The sequence below is a fragment of the Antrostomus carolinensis genome, unplaced genomic scaffold, assembly GCF_000700745.2.
Source record: "Antrostomus carolinensis isolate BGI_N321 unplaced genomic scaffold, ASM70074v2 scaffold20965, whole genome shotgun sequence".
Classification (NCBI taxonomy): domain Eukaryota; kingdom Metazoa; phylum Chordata; class Aves; order Caprimulgiformes; family Caprimulgidae; genus Antrostomus; species Antrostomus carolinensis.
In genome coordinates, this window is record NW_010316009.1 from 30721 (window position 1) to 48326 (window position 17606).

General features: G+C 39.3%; 1 protein-coding gene across 3 annotated transcripts in view; it reads left to right on the forward strand.

Moving 5' to 3' along the window:
* SPATS2L (spermatogenesis associated serine rich 2 like) overlaps window positions 1-17606 on the forward strand; it is a 32103-nt gene extending 14497 nt beyond the window's left edge. For all 3 annotated transcript variants that reach the window (XM_010168154.2, XM_010168155.2, XM_010168156.2), the window contains 5 exons: window positions 7653-7711; window positions 11097-11206; window positions 11734-11836; window positions 14961-15181; window positions 16352-17606. In XM_010168154.2, the coding sequence (XP_010166456.1) occupies window positions 7653-7711; window positions 11097-11206; window positions 11734-11836; window positions 14961-15181; window positions 16352-16750 (892 nt within the window). In that variant the 3' untranslated portion in view covers window positions 16751-17606. The remainder of the gene's footprint in view (window positions 1-7652; window positions 7712-11096; window positions 11207-11733; window positions 11837-14960; window positions 15182-16351) is intronic.

Consider the following 17606-nt stretch of genomic DNA (forward strand, 5'->3'; position numbering starts at 1 on the left):
TTCCACCATGGGCTTGATAAAAAATTGACTCTGACATAATGCTAGAAAAATTGAGTTTGGCAGTGCTTACAACTTAAAAATATATTCAGATACATTCAGGGAACAATTAGAAAGCAAGTACTTTATGTTTGGGGAAGATAAAGCAGTTTTTCTGTTGTTTTCTGAGTTAAAATCAAAGCAGAGGAGTGGTTGAATGGGAGAAGAAGTAGTTTAAAAGAACATAGTTGTGTCTGTACTAATTCAGTGCTGGGTAATGAGCAATGCTGCCTGTGTTCACAGTTGCAGAGCAGTGGCTGAACACAATCATTCCCTTTCTGGGACCCCTACTTGGCAAACTATAAAGATTATGCTTTTCTGTTGCCAGTAGCCCAGAATCAGTGGCACCAGATGAAACTGCCTGTTTATGTTAGCAGTGTGGTAGTCTAGAGCATGGGCATATGGCTGGAAAGACCAGGACTAGTATTGCTTTACACTGAACAGAGTTCCTGGGCTGTTTCTCTCTGTTTCCAGGCAGTCCTCATTAGCTCTCTGTCTGTGTCTGTCTGCCAGCTGACTTTTGGTAGTCCTTATGCCTCTAAAGAACAGATTTTCAAATCCTCTTGCACTTGGTTCTTTGCCCATCGGTCACGTAAACCAGTCCATAACCTTGCCAGAGCAGAGAAGGAAAAAACCGTCTCCCAAGCATTTAGGTTTCCTCGGGCCCAGCTGGGTGTTCAGGTACCTTCAAAGACCAGTGCTTTTACTGAGACCCCTGGGCCCCTGCCCCTACTGCCTGGGGGTCTAGGAGGACCTGATCCAACAGCTCTGGCCTCAGGCTGGCTACCTGCCTGCAGAGCTGCAGCACCAGAAGAGTGGCTTGTGCTCTCCTTGCGACCTCCAGCAGTTGGGGATTACCCTTGCTGTGTGTTAGTGGAGAGAACAGATGGAGCTCATGAAATTGGGAGGGGTTAGGTTTCAGTTTCCCTTCTGGCCTCTTTGTCTTCTACAGATACTTGCTTCATCCGTGTATTTTTTACTAAATTTGCAAAGACATATTGAAGAGGTGAAATCCAAAGGTGGATTACACTGTCTCTTAGCCTGTTGCTCATACTTTACAGCTTTGTCTCTCCCCTTTTCCCTCCCAAGTCATTCAGAAGTGTGTTTGTCATCCTCAGTAAAACACAAGCATATGTGCTTTTTGGGGCCATGCAGGAGATTGTTGCTTTTGTGCATGTCATTGTGGATGAAAAATAAATATATCCATTCCATTCTCATTGTCAGGCTAAGGAGAAACCTTACTAAAACTTACTAAACACATATATGGAATAATTATCTCAAAAAATGTCAGCAAGTATTAGACTGAAGAGCCAGGTTCTTCTCCTTTCTTTGTGGCTACTTTCCAGGGTGCTTTTGGGAAAGTTACCTCTCTTCTGTAGCAGGAGCTCAACAACAGGGACCACAGTCTTCTGCCTTGCCAGAGTGTAGTTAGGCTAAAATATATAAAACCAGTAAGATACTCAGATACCTTAGTAGTTGAATCAGAACTGAGACTCAAATAGGAAAAAAATACTTTACACATTTATGTAAAATGTGCAGAATGCTAACAAGCCACGGTACAACTCATACTGTCAGTTGTTAAAACTGCCAAATCCTGAGGTGGTGCCTTCATTTCTAAATAAATAAAATGTAGAAGTGTTCTTTCAGGAAGAAGTTTTCCATGACAGTTTTCAGCTTAAACAAGTTTTTATGATCAGACAATGAATTTCTAATTGTTTGTAAAGAGATTTTAAAAGAAAAATGCAAATAGACCTTTAATGATGATGGCTTTACCAGACCCCACTGTGCTAGCTGGCTGCTACAGAGAACAATATTACTGAAGGTAGATAAAGAATAACACAAAATAAACTTAAATAACTAAAAACCTTTGGGCACTTTGCACTGTATCATCTGGTAAAAGTAAGAGGGAAGGATCTCAGTGAAATTCATTTATTCTGTCTTTTGTTTATCTGCTTATTGTCAGACTGTATTTGTGGTCATAATGAAAATTCATGTAATCTGGTTTGCTGTGTAAACATGGTACATGTGCTAATACAGTGATCAAATAACAATCTCCAAGCACCATGAATGTTAAATACTATTGAGCTAATACTGGAAAAATATAATTTACTGAGACATTGGTAAATATGTAACGTAACAGCAGCTTTTCCTACAGGTTTATTAGTATAAAGAAAACTTGAAGTAACATTTCTCCAATTACAAAATAGCATGGCTGTTCAGTAATCCTGTAAAGCTTGTAATCACCCATTACAGGTGATTGGGCTTTATATTTACATTCTCATCACATCAATCTAGTTCCTTTTGCTGAAAGTTTGACAGGCACAGTTCTGGTTTTTGGATTGAGGTAGGAGGATTCTTTTGTGAAATACACAATTGGCTTAGAGGTTCTTATCAGCTGTCTTTTCACCCCACCTGTGTTCAAGTATGTTCATGCTAGAAGGGAAATGTGTGCAGGAAATAAGGCATGACACTTAAAGACCGATGCTGAATTTATCAGGACTATCCCATGAATTTGCATGTAATCTTAGCTCAGATATAGCAGAGTCAGTGACAGTACTAACATCCCTTAAAATTCCTTAAGTTTGTCAGCAGATTGTTAACCAGTGCACCTTTAAGGAGCTACTGGGTTCTGTTCCAAAGCCTGTTGACAGAGCAAAGCCACTGGAGAATGCTGTGTTGTATTTTTTTTAAGCCTAAGCTGTCGAATTCCAGCAGTATTCCACAACTAACTCCTTTTCTCATGAAAAAAGGACTCAGATTGTCAGCATGTTTGCCTCCATGTCAGCTTGGTCTTTTTATTTCCTCCTCTCTTCAGGCACAATATGTTTATCATAATGCCTAGAAGAGGCAAAAGAAAAGAGAAGATCCTGGTCATCTGGAATCCTTGTGATTGTCATCAGTAAAAGCTATAAATCAGCCAGCCTCGCAATCTGAATCAGCTTTTCTGAAGAGGCACTAATAACTTTAATAATGTTAGTGGGATTTTGAGGTATTGCAGCTGACTGAAAATATATTTTCTTTTTCATTGTGCAAGCACTAAATTTCATATGGTAAACTAGAGAAAGATTAATTTGTTTCACTAATGTCAGAACAAATTCTGAATTTGTTCTGAGTATGAAACTGTGAAATCAGGCAGCTGTCAGCATAATTTGCCCCATCATTGCTGTGCTGGCAACTCATTGCAGTTTGGCAGTTGCAGCTCTTCTGCCTTTGTATACTAGTGTGAATTTTGCCAGCCTGCATAAGTCCAGGGCATGAGTACTGTCCATTTGACCAGGAATAGGACACTTATGCTCTTGCCTTCACAATCACTTCAGCAAAATGAATCCTAGAGAGCTGCCCTCTCTCCTGCTGCATCTCATATCTCTACAACACGAGCACTGGCTGTGTCCTGGCTCCATTTGCATGTCATCTATGTTAAGCCTCTGCCTTGCTGTGTTCCTTCAACAAAATTTTCTCCTTCCTGAACCCCACCTCAAAATTTCATCTGGATATTAAAATGAAACAGTGCTGAATCCTGTGCTCCAAACTACAGATATTCACCTGAGGTGAACAATGATATGATGCTGATAGCTAGTTTGGTACCCTGGCCCTGATTCGGAAAAAGTGAGGGGTAAGAGAAGACCAGAATCAGTCCTTTCAGAAGGAGGCTCCAGCATTAGTCATGGAGTATAAGACTCACTTGATTCAGGTTTGTCCTTGAGCCTCATCAATGGGAGAGGGGATTTGAGTCCCATTGTTTGTTCCAGTGAGTGTTATAAATGTGTCATAAAAAACTGAACACCTACAGCAGAACTGACAAATACTACTACAGCAGGGGATCCTACGGACTGGTGATTAGGGCGTGGATTCAGGTACTTCTTGAGAGGGAAATGGTGACGCAGAGCTGTGTGTTTGTCACAGGAGTCTTGAATAGTATATGGAACGTACTCAAGTGCTGATGTTGGAGGGAAGAAGGAATGGCTGAAGCCTGATAGAATGCTAGTGCAGGGAGTAATCAGAAAAAAATTAACAAAGGTGTGACCTCTCCAGAACCTCAGTTAAAGCAGCACATTTATTATTTTAACCCTGGTTCCTAACATCTATAGAAGATCCAAGAGGAACAGTGTAACTAGAGAGGAAGGAGTTATCAGAATGTCTTCCCTGAGGTGTCTTTAGATCTGAAATGCGTTCTGTTCCTCGCTCTGCTGGAGCCCAAACCTGGTGATAAGTGGGTGTGCAGAAAGTTTCTATAGCACCCAGTATCCGGTTCTCCACCAATGGCTGCAGGCTGTGCACTGGAGTGTACCAGCTTGATGTAACATTTTGGTATCAAGTGGACACTAAGAAGCATTGAAAGAAAATGCATTCCCAGCAGGTATTGCTGAGCCAAACTTTGAGCAGTTCTCAATAATGCTAGCACTGTGGTCTGATCATGATTATCCTGCTCCAGCAGGGGGATTGGACTAAATGATCTTTCGAGGTCCCTTCCAATCCCTGACATTCTGTGATTCTGTGATGCTCTTGAGGCTGAGTAGAGCATTATTCCAGAAAATACATTAAAACCAGTTAAACTTCTCATAAGTTAACAGTGTTCATCTTAAGTGGGACTCTGAACTTCATGTGAAAACAGTGAGATCTTAGGAGAAAAAGAGGCAAGATTTGATCCATTCATTTTTTCATACTGTTCTTGTCCTTTTTCCTTTTATATCTGTTAGCATTTAGTTTTCTTTTTCTATTTGTTTTGTTTTTTGTCTTTTTATTCCAATCCAGTTTTCCAGCTTTCTCTGTCATTTTCATTTCTTTATAACTTGGCAAGTTCTTGATGGAGGAGGATTTATTCCTACTCCATTTCCTTAATAATTGACCCTTATGCGAACTAAGAAGAAACGTAGCTTTTCCTAGCACTTGTTGGCCTATGTCATTTCTAGAAAAAAGTTAACTTCTCCCATTATTCCAGACCATATGATTGTTCATGATTTCCAAGCTGAGAAATGTGGCTGTACACTTCCAGATGAGAATTACTATATTCCTTTCCTTTTTGTCAACAGAGAGAGAGAGGGTCCATATCCTCAGCTGGTATAACTTAGTACAGCTGCATTGTCTTCAGGGCAGGGCAGTCCCATGAAGATCTGTCCATTAAAGCTACTTAGTTTGTAACATTAACTAGCCTCACATTGACAGGGGCACCAAACACTTTTTCTCATTTCATTCTTTAGTTTTCCCAATGTTAGTTTGTAGCTAGAAGGGAAGTACTCAGATGCCTGTTCTCCATCAAATTCATCAGTCATGGCCTCTACTATTACAACAACCAAATGCTTTCCTGAGATGTTCATCAGAAACCACACTAAAACATTAGGAGTGGAAAACTGTCTAGTAGCAGATGAGATCTGACTATAAAATATGATAAACGTAGGACTTCTATGGCCTTGTTCTTATTCTGTTATTAAAAGTGCTTTTATTTCACATCAAAATAAAATGTTAAGGACCAAGCAGTTTAGCAAGGATCTGTTGTTGGAGTGGGGAGAGGACAGTTACGGAATGAACTGGGCCAAAACACAGTTCTGATGAGCTCTGCTGTTGTGAGCTTGTTGCTTGAATACTTTTTCCAACCAAAAGTTTATGTTTATATAACCTGCGTAGTACACTAGGGAGGCACGTGTGTAACAGAGACAGCAAAAGCAAAAATGTGCAGATTTTTAAAATTTAGGGGAAAGTACTAAAGACCATTAAAATATCTTTTTTTGTGGAGGGGAGAAACAGCTAAGAAGTCACAAGACTCATTTCAGCCACCTGCTGTGAAAGCCAAGGAAGTTTATTATACCATGTAGTTATAAAAGCTAATTGAAAATAGATTACTTCTGAAAAGCTATTGCTATTTAGATTAACAAGCTGGAATCATCACCTGCCTATTTGGAGTCCAAGCTTAATGCTGATGCATGGAGAATACTGAGGGCCAACTGGAACAAGTGTGTCCTGTCATTGTGAGTGTATGCCTCTTAACTGATTTGCTCTACTGTAAAAAACCCTGCTGTTTTATTTCTCTCATGTGTAGATCACACTAAATTGATCTGAGAGGCCAAAACAAGTCTTGTTTATATCTATGAAACAGAAAAATATGTTACACTGCAATTTCATTGTCTTGCTGCATCCTTTGCCATCAGCCAACCTGCTTCTGTCCCTCTTGTTGGCTATTGGGAGGCAGTGTGAAGGTAGTAGCCTCTCCTCCTCTAAAGGTGGCATGGCTGATTGGCAAAACCTGAGCGTAGCACTGCAGAACTTCTGTTGCAAACCTCCTGTATGAGCTTGGTTCATTTATGGGAAGATTTCAGGGAGGCTCTATGGCACTTCAACACGTTCTAGCTGGTAAATTTCTGGTTGGGTAACTGTGTATTTACCCTGTGTTCCCCATACTGCCTGCTCCCTAATCTTTCCTTGTTTTAGTTAACAACCCACCAGTCCTCTCCTCTGGTGAGTCTTCTGTCTTTGCTGCCCACTGAGCTCTGTAGGTTCTGTGGTTTCTTGCTAAGGGCATTCTAGACAAATGTTTTGTTCTTGAGTTTTCTGTAGCGTCTTCCTTCTGATGGAAGCTAGTTCACAGATAGTTCAGTGTCTTCACTAGGTACAAAACTTTACTTTTAAAGATTATTTTACTGAAAGGGTTGAAAACTCCATTCTTCCCTTGAGTGCATGCCTGGATTTACTTCTGGTGTTTGACCTACTTTTGTGATTTCTGCGGCTGCTTCAGTTTACTCACTTAGGCAAACAGAAACATTAACACTGGTTGTGTTTATTAAACATGAACATGACTAAAAATAATCTAGTGAGGAGAAACTGGAGTGGCACACCAGAGCACTATCCACTGGAGAGCATTCTGCAGTGGTGTTATTTCACTGAACAATGGCACTGGGTTAATGATGTGAACAATTTACTAGGCCCACTGTCTGCTCTCAGTAGACCCACTTGATCAGTTTGCACTTTGACAGCTTACAAGCACTGCCAGGGATTGTGCATCAGAGATTTGTGAAAGGAGAGGCACATGAGACCTTTAGGAAAGCAAGGTAAATGTGGAACCACACCTTCCCAGTCCTGGAGAGAATGGGACACAAGGAAGCTGACCTCTATTACAGAAATAGGTTAATGTAAACATCACAAACCAGTTTCTTGTATACCCTGACATATTTTGCAAGAGTATCTCTAAGGAAAAGCATGACCTCTTTCCACATGGCTTTAATTCTGGTTTATTCTTAATATTGCACTGAGAGCTAAGCTGTATTAACTTGCATAGCAGCAGTGGTATATCTGGCTTAATGAGGAAGGAGACTGTTTAGTCATTTGAGGACTGCTATGCCCAGGCAGTGCTGAAGAGGTAAACCAGAGTGACTTCCATGCAGACGCATCAATAGGCCAGTGGGATATTTGTGTAAGTCAGCTACACCGATTATCGCTAATTTTTTGTAGTCAGTTTGCCTAGCTGTTTTTTCAGCTTCCATTTTTTAAGTCTTATTAATTTTGAAACTGCCCATATCTAAGGTCTGAAATCTTTGTGTAGTTATAGCTTTTGATTTTAATGGAGTTCTAGCATGGACTAAATTGTGTTGTGTTTTCTTTTTTTTTTTTTTTTTTTTTTTTTTTAGCATCGTAGACAAAGAAGTGTCATTAATGGCAGAAATTGATAAAGTTAAAGAAGAAGCCAGTAAGTAAAAAAAAAATACACAGAGAACTTTGGGAATAGCCATGGAAACATTTGTTTTGTTTGGCAGAAAATTACACAGTACATAAATCTGGTTAGCAGCATTCCAGCATCTTTCATCATGTATGTATACAGTCAAATAAGTCTTTGATGTTCCGGGATAGTTTCTGTAAAGTTTCTATAAGGGTTTTGCGTCAAAATTTCAGTATTATGAAATCAAGGTAAGCCAAAAGTTCATATGAAGTTAGATTTAAATTATTTATTCCTTCTGCTTACTTATCCAATCTTTTTGAAAACTGTTTTCTTTCTGGTTTGTCAGTTACTTAATTTCCATTTCTTAATCATTGTTTGCTTGCTTATGTTACATATATGAGTTAGAATACTAGAAAATAATTGGGGAATAGGTTATTGGGTGGCCTCGCGTAGCTTTAAGGGATAGTGATCAAACTTATGAATTAGAGCAACAAAAAAATAAAAACCAGATGTTTACTGGAATCTGTTTTCTTAATAATCTGTGGGAGTTGATCTGAGTCCAGGCTTTCATGTCATCTGTTTTTTGCATAGGTAGGGTATATATATTCTAGTTTGGGGGAAGAAAAAAAAAAAATGAGACGTGTTAGAATACCGCAGTATCTGCCTTATACTCCATCTGAGATAGAGTATTCATGGCCCAGTAATCAAGGGGATATGTTTCAACAGAGCGTACTAACTAAGAAACTTGAAGAGTAAAGTGTTGTTAGAATGATACGTTGCCTGGCAGAAGAAAATACCACTGCTATGTATGCATGCAATCCTTTTATTGATTTGCAAATTTAAAGTCCTTCCAAGGAGGCTCAGAAATATAAGTAACATTTTTGAATGTTTCATTTGCATTTGGAACTCTTAGTTCACAAACGTATACTAGTTCAATTTTTATTGAAAAAAAAATCTAAATCCTCTTTTACTAGCTACGTCTCTTCCAGTTGTATATGTGTAGCAACTAAAAGGTATGAGTTCTTACAGCAAAGATTGGCACTAGTTTGTGCTTGGAATTTTGTATGCCAACTTTTGTAGTATTAACATGAAATAGATGTGGATTTGGAGTTCTGTGTTATTCTGGGGAGGAGTTGTGGATGGAAACATATCATCAGCTTTTTGGTTACCTGCAGAGACCAGATAGCCATAATCAGCTACAGAGCATGCACTCACTCCCAGGAAAACCAATGGTAAAATTCCCATTGATATCAGCAGACATGGATCTAAGTCCTAAGTGCGTAAACCAAAACACATTTTGGAAATTCACCATCTAGGGCTGACGGTATCATAGGGCCCCTTCATTAATCCTGGCCAGGTATAGTAGTAATTTTTGTGGAAAGTCAACCTAATTCTTATCTACAGGGATGCGAAGTGCTGTGTTTGCACATGGCAGGTTCTGCTTCCCTGCTTTCATGCCGACACATGACACCGGATGGCCCCTATACCTGTCTTAACTGTGTAGTTTCTACTGTTTCTCAAGGCTGTTGTAAGCTTATGAAGTGCCTTCAAAACTTGAGGCAGAAAGTTGTTATATGACTGTAACATGCTAACCAAGATTTACGTCTGTCTTTATTTTCACATCTCTGCTACACTGGAGGGCTATTTTACAATGAATAATCTTACTCTTACTGTCAATACTGGGAAAATTTTCAAATGTGATAATTTCAGGTTTTTTTAAAAATGGGTATTTGGCTGGCATCTCATATGGAGATAAGAGCCGGTATATGAGTTGAGATTATATGGTCTGGGCAGTCACTTGGCCTCAGGGAAAAACAATATTAGCATTACCTAGAATAAGTAATAAAGCTGAAATATTGGACAAAGAAAAACAACTAGTAAACTGTTCATTTAATCTGGTAAAAGTTGCTCAGACTTGTAGACCATATTCCACAAAAATGAAATTAAAGGATCAGATAGATACACGCCTCATAATGTAGGCACAGATTTAGCAACAGGGCTAAAGGAACTGTAGCCACTCCCTGTCTTCCCTGCCCTGTGTGGCACACACTCCTCTATTGTATGGTTTGGTTGCTCCCACACAGCTGTACAGCCACAGCTCTGTCTCCCTGTGCCTGCTGGACCATGCTGTACTTGATGAAACACTGGCACAGGTTGCCCAGATTGGTGGTAAAAGCCCCATCCCTGGAAATGTTCAAGGTCAGGCAGGACAGGGCTCCGAGCAGCCTGATCTAGTTGAAGGTGTCCCTGCTCACTGCAGGGGAGTTGGACTAGATGATCTTTAAAGGTCCCTTCCAACACAAACCATTCTATGATACTTTCAAAAGAAGTTGCCATCTGATTAGATAAATAATAATGGGTTGAGAAACAAAATCTCTGTGAAATATCATTAATTCTCACCTAAGAAATGGTATTACAAAGTATGAGCTTGTTAGGTGACTTGCCAAGTCTGCTCTTGAAATTTGTACCAAAAGAAGGCAAAGAAGCCAGAATCTCCACAGCTACACAAGTCTGTGGCCTTAGGATAGTTTACAGCAACTACCACTCACCCTGACTGTAGGCATAAGCTCTAGACAAAAGACTGTGGTTGCTATTATTTTATATTGAGATGCTGTCTTTCCTCTTCTGCCACAAGTGCTGATCCCACCAGCCACTAATAAGTTTTTGCTTTTACCTTGAGTCACCGTGTAGGTAATAGAGTTTGAATACATTTAATTTTCCACCAAAATTGTAATGTCATATTATCCTGCATGTAAGTGGACCGTTGCTTTGTGGTTCCTGATGATTTTTTTCCTATAGGAACGTATCTATTTACCCCTTCCATATGTAAAATACACAAGATGGGCAGTAGTGAATATTTAGTATTTTTTCATAAAGACTGTTGGCCTTTGTAATACTGCTTTGCTGTAGAAATGGCAACTGTGTATATTCTATACTTGAAAGCAAAATTGTAATGCTGGTGGTTTTAACATAAACAATATATGAACAGATTTTTTTCAGAGAAACTGAAATGCCCCTGTGTAAATAAAATACAGTGTGTCTTCAGAAACAGGCTGTTGACTCAATGTAGTGCTTCTTTCCATGTCTCCATGGAAGACTCCCTGATTTTGTGCTTAAAAATAAAGCACTGTAAAAGTCAAAACAACATATCTCTGCCCCTGTTTGCCTAAATGTTGAATGATTGTTTTAACGCTGATTTTTCTGATGACTATCCCATTTTCAGATCTTTTTCAACATCAGGCAGTTCAGTGATTGACTTAATCTGTGCAAGCAGCATATTGGAAGTCCAGTTGAAGTTGGGGGTTCCATATGTGTGTGTCTCACGTGTGATGTGCCGTGTTAATTCCCAAAGAGTAATGAATTACAGAGTAACTTACCTTCTTAGGATAAATTATTGACTATTGGTATTTGGCAGTGGAAATCCTGACTGCTCGGCAGAAGAAAGCTGAGGAGCTGAAGAGACTGACGGACCTAGCCAGTCAGATGGCTGAAGCACAACTGTCTGAACTCAGGGCTGAAATTAAGGTTAGGCATTAACTTCTGCTTGAGTATTTTAGCTGTTTGCATAAATGCCGTGAAAAAGCTGTCATGTTCACATGTCCAGGCTGTTCTTTCCTGTTATGGGCAAGGGTAACCAGCTTTCCATGGGGAAAGCATACCTTCTTAAAGTATTAGAGCACCTCTGAGCAGTGTAAACCATACCCTCCTAAGTGTAGCACTGGGGAGTTTTGCTGTTTGTGTATCATTTATCTGACTCAGTTAACAAATAAACCTGGTAGCTTCAGGTTCAGTGATCAAATGCAAGTAGTCTGATGAAATGACCCACTTCCCAAGTGCAGGAGTGATCCACTCATCGCTGGGCTGTGAGACATGTAACTTGGTAAGGATGGGAAAATACTTGGTTCTGCATAGAGATTCTGTGTGCAGGGAAGGATGAAGAGTTTGCTGAGCCTTAAAGTGAAGTTAAATAAAGTATTGTTTGTTTTCTGTACCATCCATGTAGTCTTTTGCTCAGAAAGCAAATCACTGTTAATTTGTCTGTATTTTTGCAGCACTTTGTGAGTGAACGGAAATATGATGAAGAGCTGGGTAGGTCTGCCCGATTTTCCTGTGATACAGAACAGCTGAAGACCCAAATTCAGCTCTGTGGAGAAAGTAAGAGCTGGTGATTTCTCACACTGAAGTTCTCGGAATGTAGCATGCACATAGCTGTTCAGGAAATGCCAGCAGAAATAATGGCATGTGTACTGCCAGTGAGTGTGTGTGCGGCAAGCCTGACATGAATGGTATATCTGGATGCAGCAGGCTTGCTGAACACACACAAGTCAACTTTACAGTATACAACATGTTAGACTCACTGTACATGTGCTGCACACACAGGCCATCTGCATGTGCACAGTGCCCTTTTTGTCAGAGATTTCCAGGTATTACTCAGATCAATTTGACTTTTCCATCTAAAGAGGATTTCCAAGTGGAAATAAAAGACAGCTCTGGGGAACACTCAAATTCAGTAATTTATGAATGACTAGTACTTTGGAAGCTTCTCTGTGTGAGCATAATGTTATGAGACCAATTCAGATCTCTCCTGCTAGGAAGTAACTCCCCAGCTTTATAATAGTATTCACTGCGTTTTTCAGGAGCTAAAGGTAGTCCTTGTTCATGTTTCCAAATAATCTGCCCTTCCACTTGGAAATTCATTTTTATTTTCTGCTCCAAGTGTCACATCCCTGTTGCAAAATATGAGATAGCCTATTTCTCATCTTTATCATGCTTTTTTTTCCTCAAAAAAAGTAAATGTTACAATGCTTTGTCCCAAATGATGCCCTGTCGTATGATATCCCACCAGTACTATCACTCAGGAGAAAAACTGTTTACACAATACTTGAACTAGTGCATCTTGACAGAATGAAAACAATTTCAGGAAGAAAAATAATTAATGTTTTCAAGGAGTTACTAGAAATAGAAAAAAGAGAAAATATCACACAGTCTGCCAATGCAGTCTTCTGACTGCACAGCTAAAGAACTGTCTCCTTTGAGGTGTAACCAGTTTAATTCATTAGACCATAAACATTGCTTTTGCAGAACACTTTGAAGACCCATCTAACCCTGTATCCTGTCTCTGAAGCCAACACAGCATATATCAAAGGAAGGTATAAGCTTCCCAGTAATGCACCTAATTGTTCAGTCACCTCATAGACCCTATCTCATACCCTGAAGCTTAAGAGATTGAAAATTACACAAAGATTATCCTGACTAATATAACCACAGCTGCTATTGATGCAACCATAGACTTTTTTTAACTCATTGAACTACTTTCCTAAATAACTTGCAGCTGCAGTTAATTCTGCAAGTCAATTGTTTACACCTCATTTCAGTAAAGCATTACGTAAGCATAGTTTGCTGTAGACCTGTTGAAATCAGGTCAGTGAAGTCAAAAGAACAGCTATTAGCAGGGAAGCAGTGCCATCTTATCAGTGAGTGATAGTGCACTGGCTGTCTGAAGAACTTAGCTCTAATCTGCCCTTAGTGACCTTAGATGAGCAACTCATGCTGTTGCCAAGTCTTTAGTAAGAGCTCTTCAGTGCAAAAGATGTTTCTGTTTGGAGCATCTCACAATGAGGCCCACGCCCTGCAAGGAGCTGCAAGTACCCCTTAAACAGAGATTATACCAGGCCTATAGCTAAGAACAGCCACTGTTGAGGGCTTAAGAAAAGCAATAACCAAAACCACAGAGTTTGTGCAAAGGAAAGCATGTTCTAGCATGAGGAGAGGATAGACAGCATACACTTACAGTGGAGGACAGAAAGAAAACAAAAATAATTGGACTGATACATATCCAGAATGCCCAGTGGTGGGTTGTACCCCTTCCTTGTACAGCTTTTTGTTAAAAAATCATTTTTGTGACAAGCACCTGGATTTTTATATAGGCTTCCATGTGCAGCAGTCTGTTTTAGACAAGAAAGAGCAGTAGAATTCAGTGAGAGACAAATTCCGCTGAACTTAGGACAGAAAATTCAGTTCATTGTGCAGATCATTGCATTGTTTTTCTGAAGAGGACACCTAGTGGGAGAAATAACTGGTGTTGCTGTAAGTGAGAGATGATGCTCAGTTGCTAAAATTATTCCGCATCTTCTTTCTCTGTACTAAAATTGGGAAAATAGATGTACCTCTTAGATAAAACCACAGGTGTCTCACTGAAGTGAGCCTCTGGTTTCTCATCTGTACCAAGAAGAAACAGGAAAAATCCATGATCAGAAAAATCAGAACAGCAAATTATCCTCAAGAGCTTTACTTAAATAACCTTAGAGTTCTCTTTGAGACTGCTTAGGGGCGTTGTACAGAAGCAGGCAGCTTGAAGAGCTTATGGAAGTGCAGAAAGGTAAGAATCAAGGATTTGTTTGGTGGACTTCACATCCAGACATGGAAGTGGTTAAGAAATCAGGTAATCTCAAAATACTAAGAAGGGAGCAGGAATATACTGAGATGAGCAATAGCGATTCCTGATTGTGTGGACTGCTGTGATCTACATGAAGTGGATTCATGCATTGCATTCAGTTACAGTTTTTATAGATATCCATGGTACAGAAGAGCCTTTGTTAACCACCTCCTTAGAGAGAGGAATGAGCAACAGGTGGTTTTTTTTCCTTCTTAAATAATATTTAAATGTACTAAGGAAGCTTTCATGGCTGTTACCTGTGTTGTAGCTAGTACGTTATAGACAGCAAATGTCAGCCTCTTCAGCCTTCCATGATCAAAGAATAATTTGGAATTGAGTTTAGTCTGTGGTGTCTGCGGGCACAATTTCCTTTGGCCTCAAGCAGTTGAGAGAGTTACTGGCATACATCTCATTTCACTCCCATTTTTTTCTTCCTTCATTGCCTGAAGTCTCTCATTAGGAACATTATTGATAGGACAGCAGTGCATGGGGCAGTCCTAACAGCACGTGTTCAGCTAAACGGGTTAAAAGTTCACAAGCAAACCAATAGTCGATGGGAATTTTGAAGTTTTCTTGGATGACCAAAGCCTAGCCTTGTGCTGGGCTTCTTCCAGTTTTACCACAGTTCCACCACTTTGGCTCTTTCATTTCCAGAAGTGCTTCATGATGAGGAAGTTTCAAAGAAGTAAAATGCTATGGCCTAATTCTGACTCTAGTTATCTAGCCTACTTCATTATTTAAAGTAAGGCTGGAATGATGCTGCCAAAATTAACTGTAAGCAGAGTAAGAGTACAGCCTTATGTTGATCATTTAACTGATAACACAGAATACCTTTTTTTACAGTTTCTCACCCAAAGAACAACTATTCCTCAAGAACACCATGTAGTTCAGTGCTGTCTTCAATGACCTCACACGCAGCAACTGGCAAGCAAAATACGCACACCCGAAAGTCCTTCAGTAATGCCAAGAACTCTGATAATAGAACAGCCAACTCTAAAGTACAAAGTCATCTTCCTTCCAGTCCTACAGAATCTTCTTCCCAAGGAATCCCAATCAATAAGCAGGTAAGAAACCAGTTATGAACTAAATTATTTCAAAAATTTCAGAAAAATATGCAGCATTGAAAGTTGTTAATATAAAATCAAATACTGGTTTGCAATCTGTATATTTAATTAATAATTTTTGAAAATATGCAATTATATATTTTCTAGCTTCATTTTCAAGGCAGTTTGAACACACAAGGTGGAAATACCAGCAAATCTATTGTCCAGTGTAGAGAAGTGACTAATGGCAGTTAATAGACTGAAAAACAAAAACCCTCCATAATAGTTAATTGCCCTACATGCTACGAGAGAGAAACATTTATTCCTGATGCTTGACAAATGATCAATTGTTAGGCTGTTGAAGCATGATTATTAGATAGACTTTGAAAGTGGAATCCTGACAGGTTTGAAAGCGTATTCTTTTAGCTGTACAATACAGCTTATAGTATTGAGCTATATTGGTAGCTATGTCATTATAAAAGCACCTCAGAACAACATGGTGCTGTTGTGCTTTGGTAAAGCTACCTCTGAAGCTGGTCTGAATTTTGTCGCAGTAGGAATTTTAGGCTCAAGTAGGTGCCTGAAGGGAAACATAGGAGCATTACATAACGTCCGTGCATGTACGGAATCAGCTGCCCCAGCAGTCATGCAAATAAAGCACTTCAGCCACTTCCCACTGAGGATCAAGGCTTCCTCTGAGCATGATGTCACAATGGACAGCTCTCTCACCATGTGCATTCTTAACTTTAATTTACAAGTGAATTTCTGTTCTTCCTGCAATCTTAATGCAGTATTTACACAATGCTTTACTAAGAAAGGTATTTTTGTGATTTTGGAAAAAATCGGTCAGTATCAAGTTCTTCAGTGCTTCTTAACTGCTGCTGTTGAGATGTGTAGTATTTCATCCCCTTTTCTGTATTCTCTTGAATCATGGCAGATTTTAATTTGGCATCAGTGGTGAACTTGCCATCTATATTTCCAGGCTACTCAGATGTAGCGTGTTACTCATAGTTCAGTTTTTAAGTGTTAGAAATAGAGCTCTAGCTATAATAAAAACTGCATAGTGTTTTCCCTCTCCTGGTTACACTGACATTTTTTTTCTGCAACTTTTGTTAATTCTGATTGCTGTATTTCTTGTTCTGGTCAAAGGATTCAGATAACCTAACAGTTATCCAATTTCTTCCTGGGTAGAATGGGCCTTCTAGCCAGAGACGAAGATTCAACCCACAGCACCAAAACATCCGGCTCAATGGATGTCTTAAGTCACAAGGTGCCAGTAATGAGGCAGATCAAAATAATATGAAGAGTGGTTCCAGATCTGAACACAGAAGACAGCAGCATAACAGCTTCAGATCTAAAAATAAAGGAGCTATGAGAAATCAAGAGCAATCCACAACTACAAGGACCACAGAGAATCTGACACATTCAGAAAAGACCCGACGAAAGCATCATACACCAGACGGCGCAGATCACAGGCCTTTCCAAGGCAGAGTTGGCAGGGTGTCACAATGCAATTTATGCCCTGCAAGGATGGAGGTCTCTGCTGATGCCACTGTTCTTTCAGTGCCAGCTGTGACTTTGGTGGCTTAAAATGTCACGGTGATGGCAGGCAGAGAAATTTAATCTCTTGTTTTAGTTTCTTGCTCAAGATGCTTGTTGGTGAAGAAAATAAGTCAGAACATAGCCTTTTTAAATTTGTTGCTACTTGTTGGTATCTCTATTACTTACTAATTATCAAAATTAATTCATACTTTCAAGGCTTTGCCCAATGTGTTCACAGTTATTTTGTCATGACAGTACAAAATCTTACCAAAGCAGCATTTATTTCTTAGAGAAATGAAATCTAGATTGGAAAAATAAATTTATAATTAAATTCATCATAGCAAAAGACCTGTTGTAGATACGTGTTTATAGCAGTCAACATTATTGTTTTTTAGAGCAGCCTGTGTTAGAAGGACCCCAGGAAGTCTGTATGCTGTGGACTACAATGAAATCAGATAATCCTGTAGAATGTTTCTGCAAATCTTTATACACTTCTTTATTTCTGTGCATGTATACACATACATGCATGCACACTGTATACACCGAGAGTATTGTTATATACAAGAACATTTGAAAAAGCAGTACATTTGATTTCAGCTTATTATTCCATAATATGACATCAAGTATAAATTGTATTGAATGTATTGCATACTGATACTTTTCATTAACAAACTGTTTTTATGAGGCTGCAGAAAAATGCTCATTTCTTAAGTTCGGAATGTATATAGTCATGGCTATTCAGATGCACAGCCCTATTCTCCATCCTTATCAGCCACTTTTCTATGACTAGTTGGATTTATTTTTTTGCATATGAAAAGTTGCAGGTGCTCTAGACTTGAATCCAAATTATTTTTCTATATTTTTGCTGTAGAAACCATCTATCTGTAACAAGAGCTATGACTAG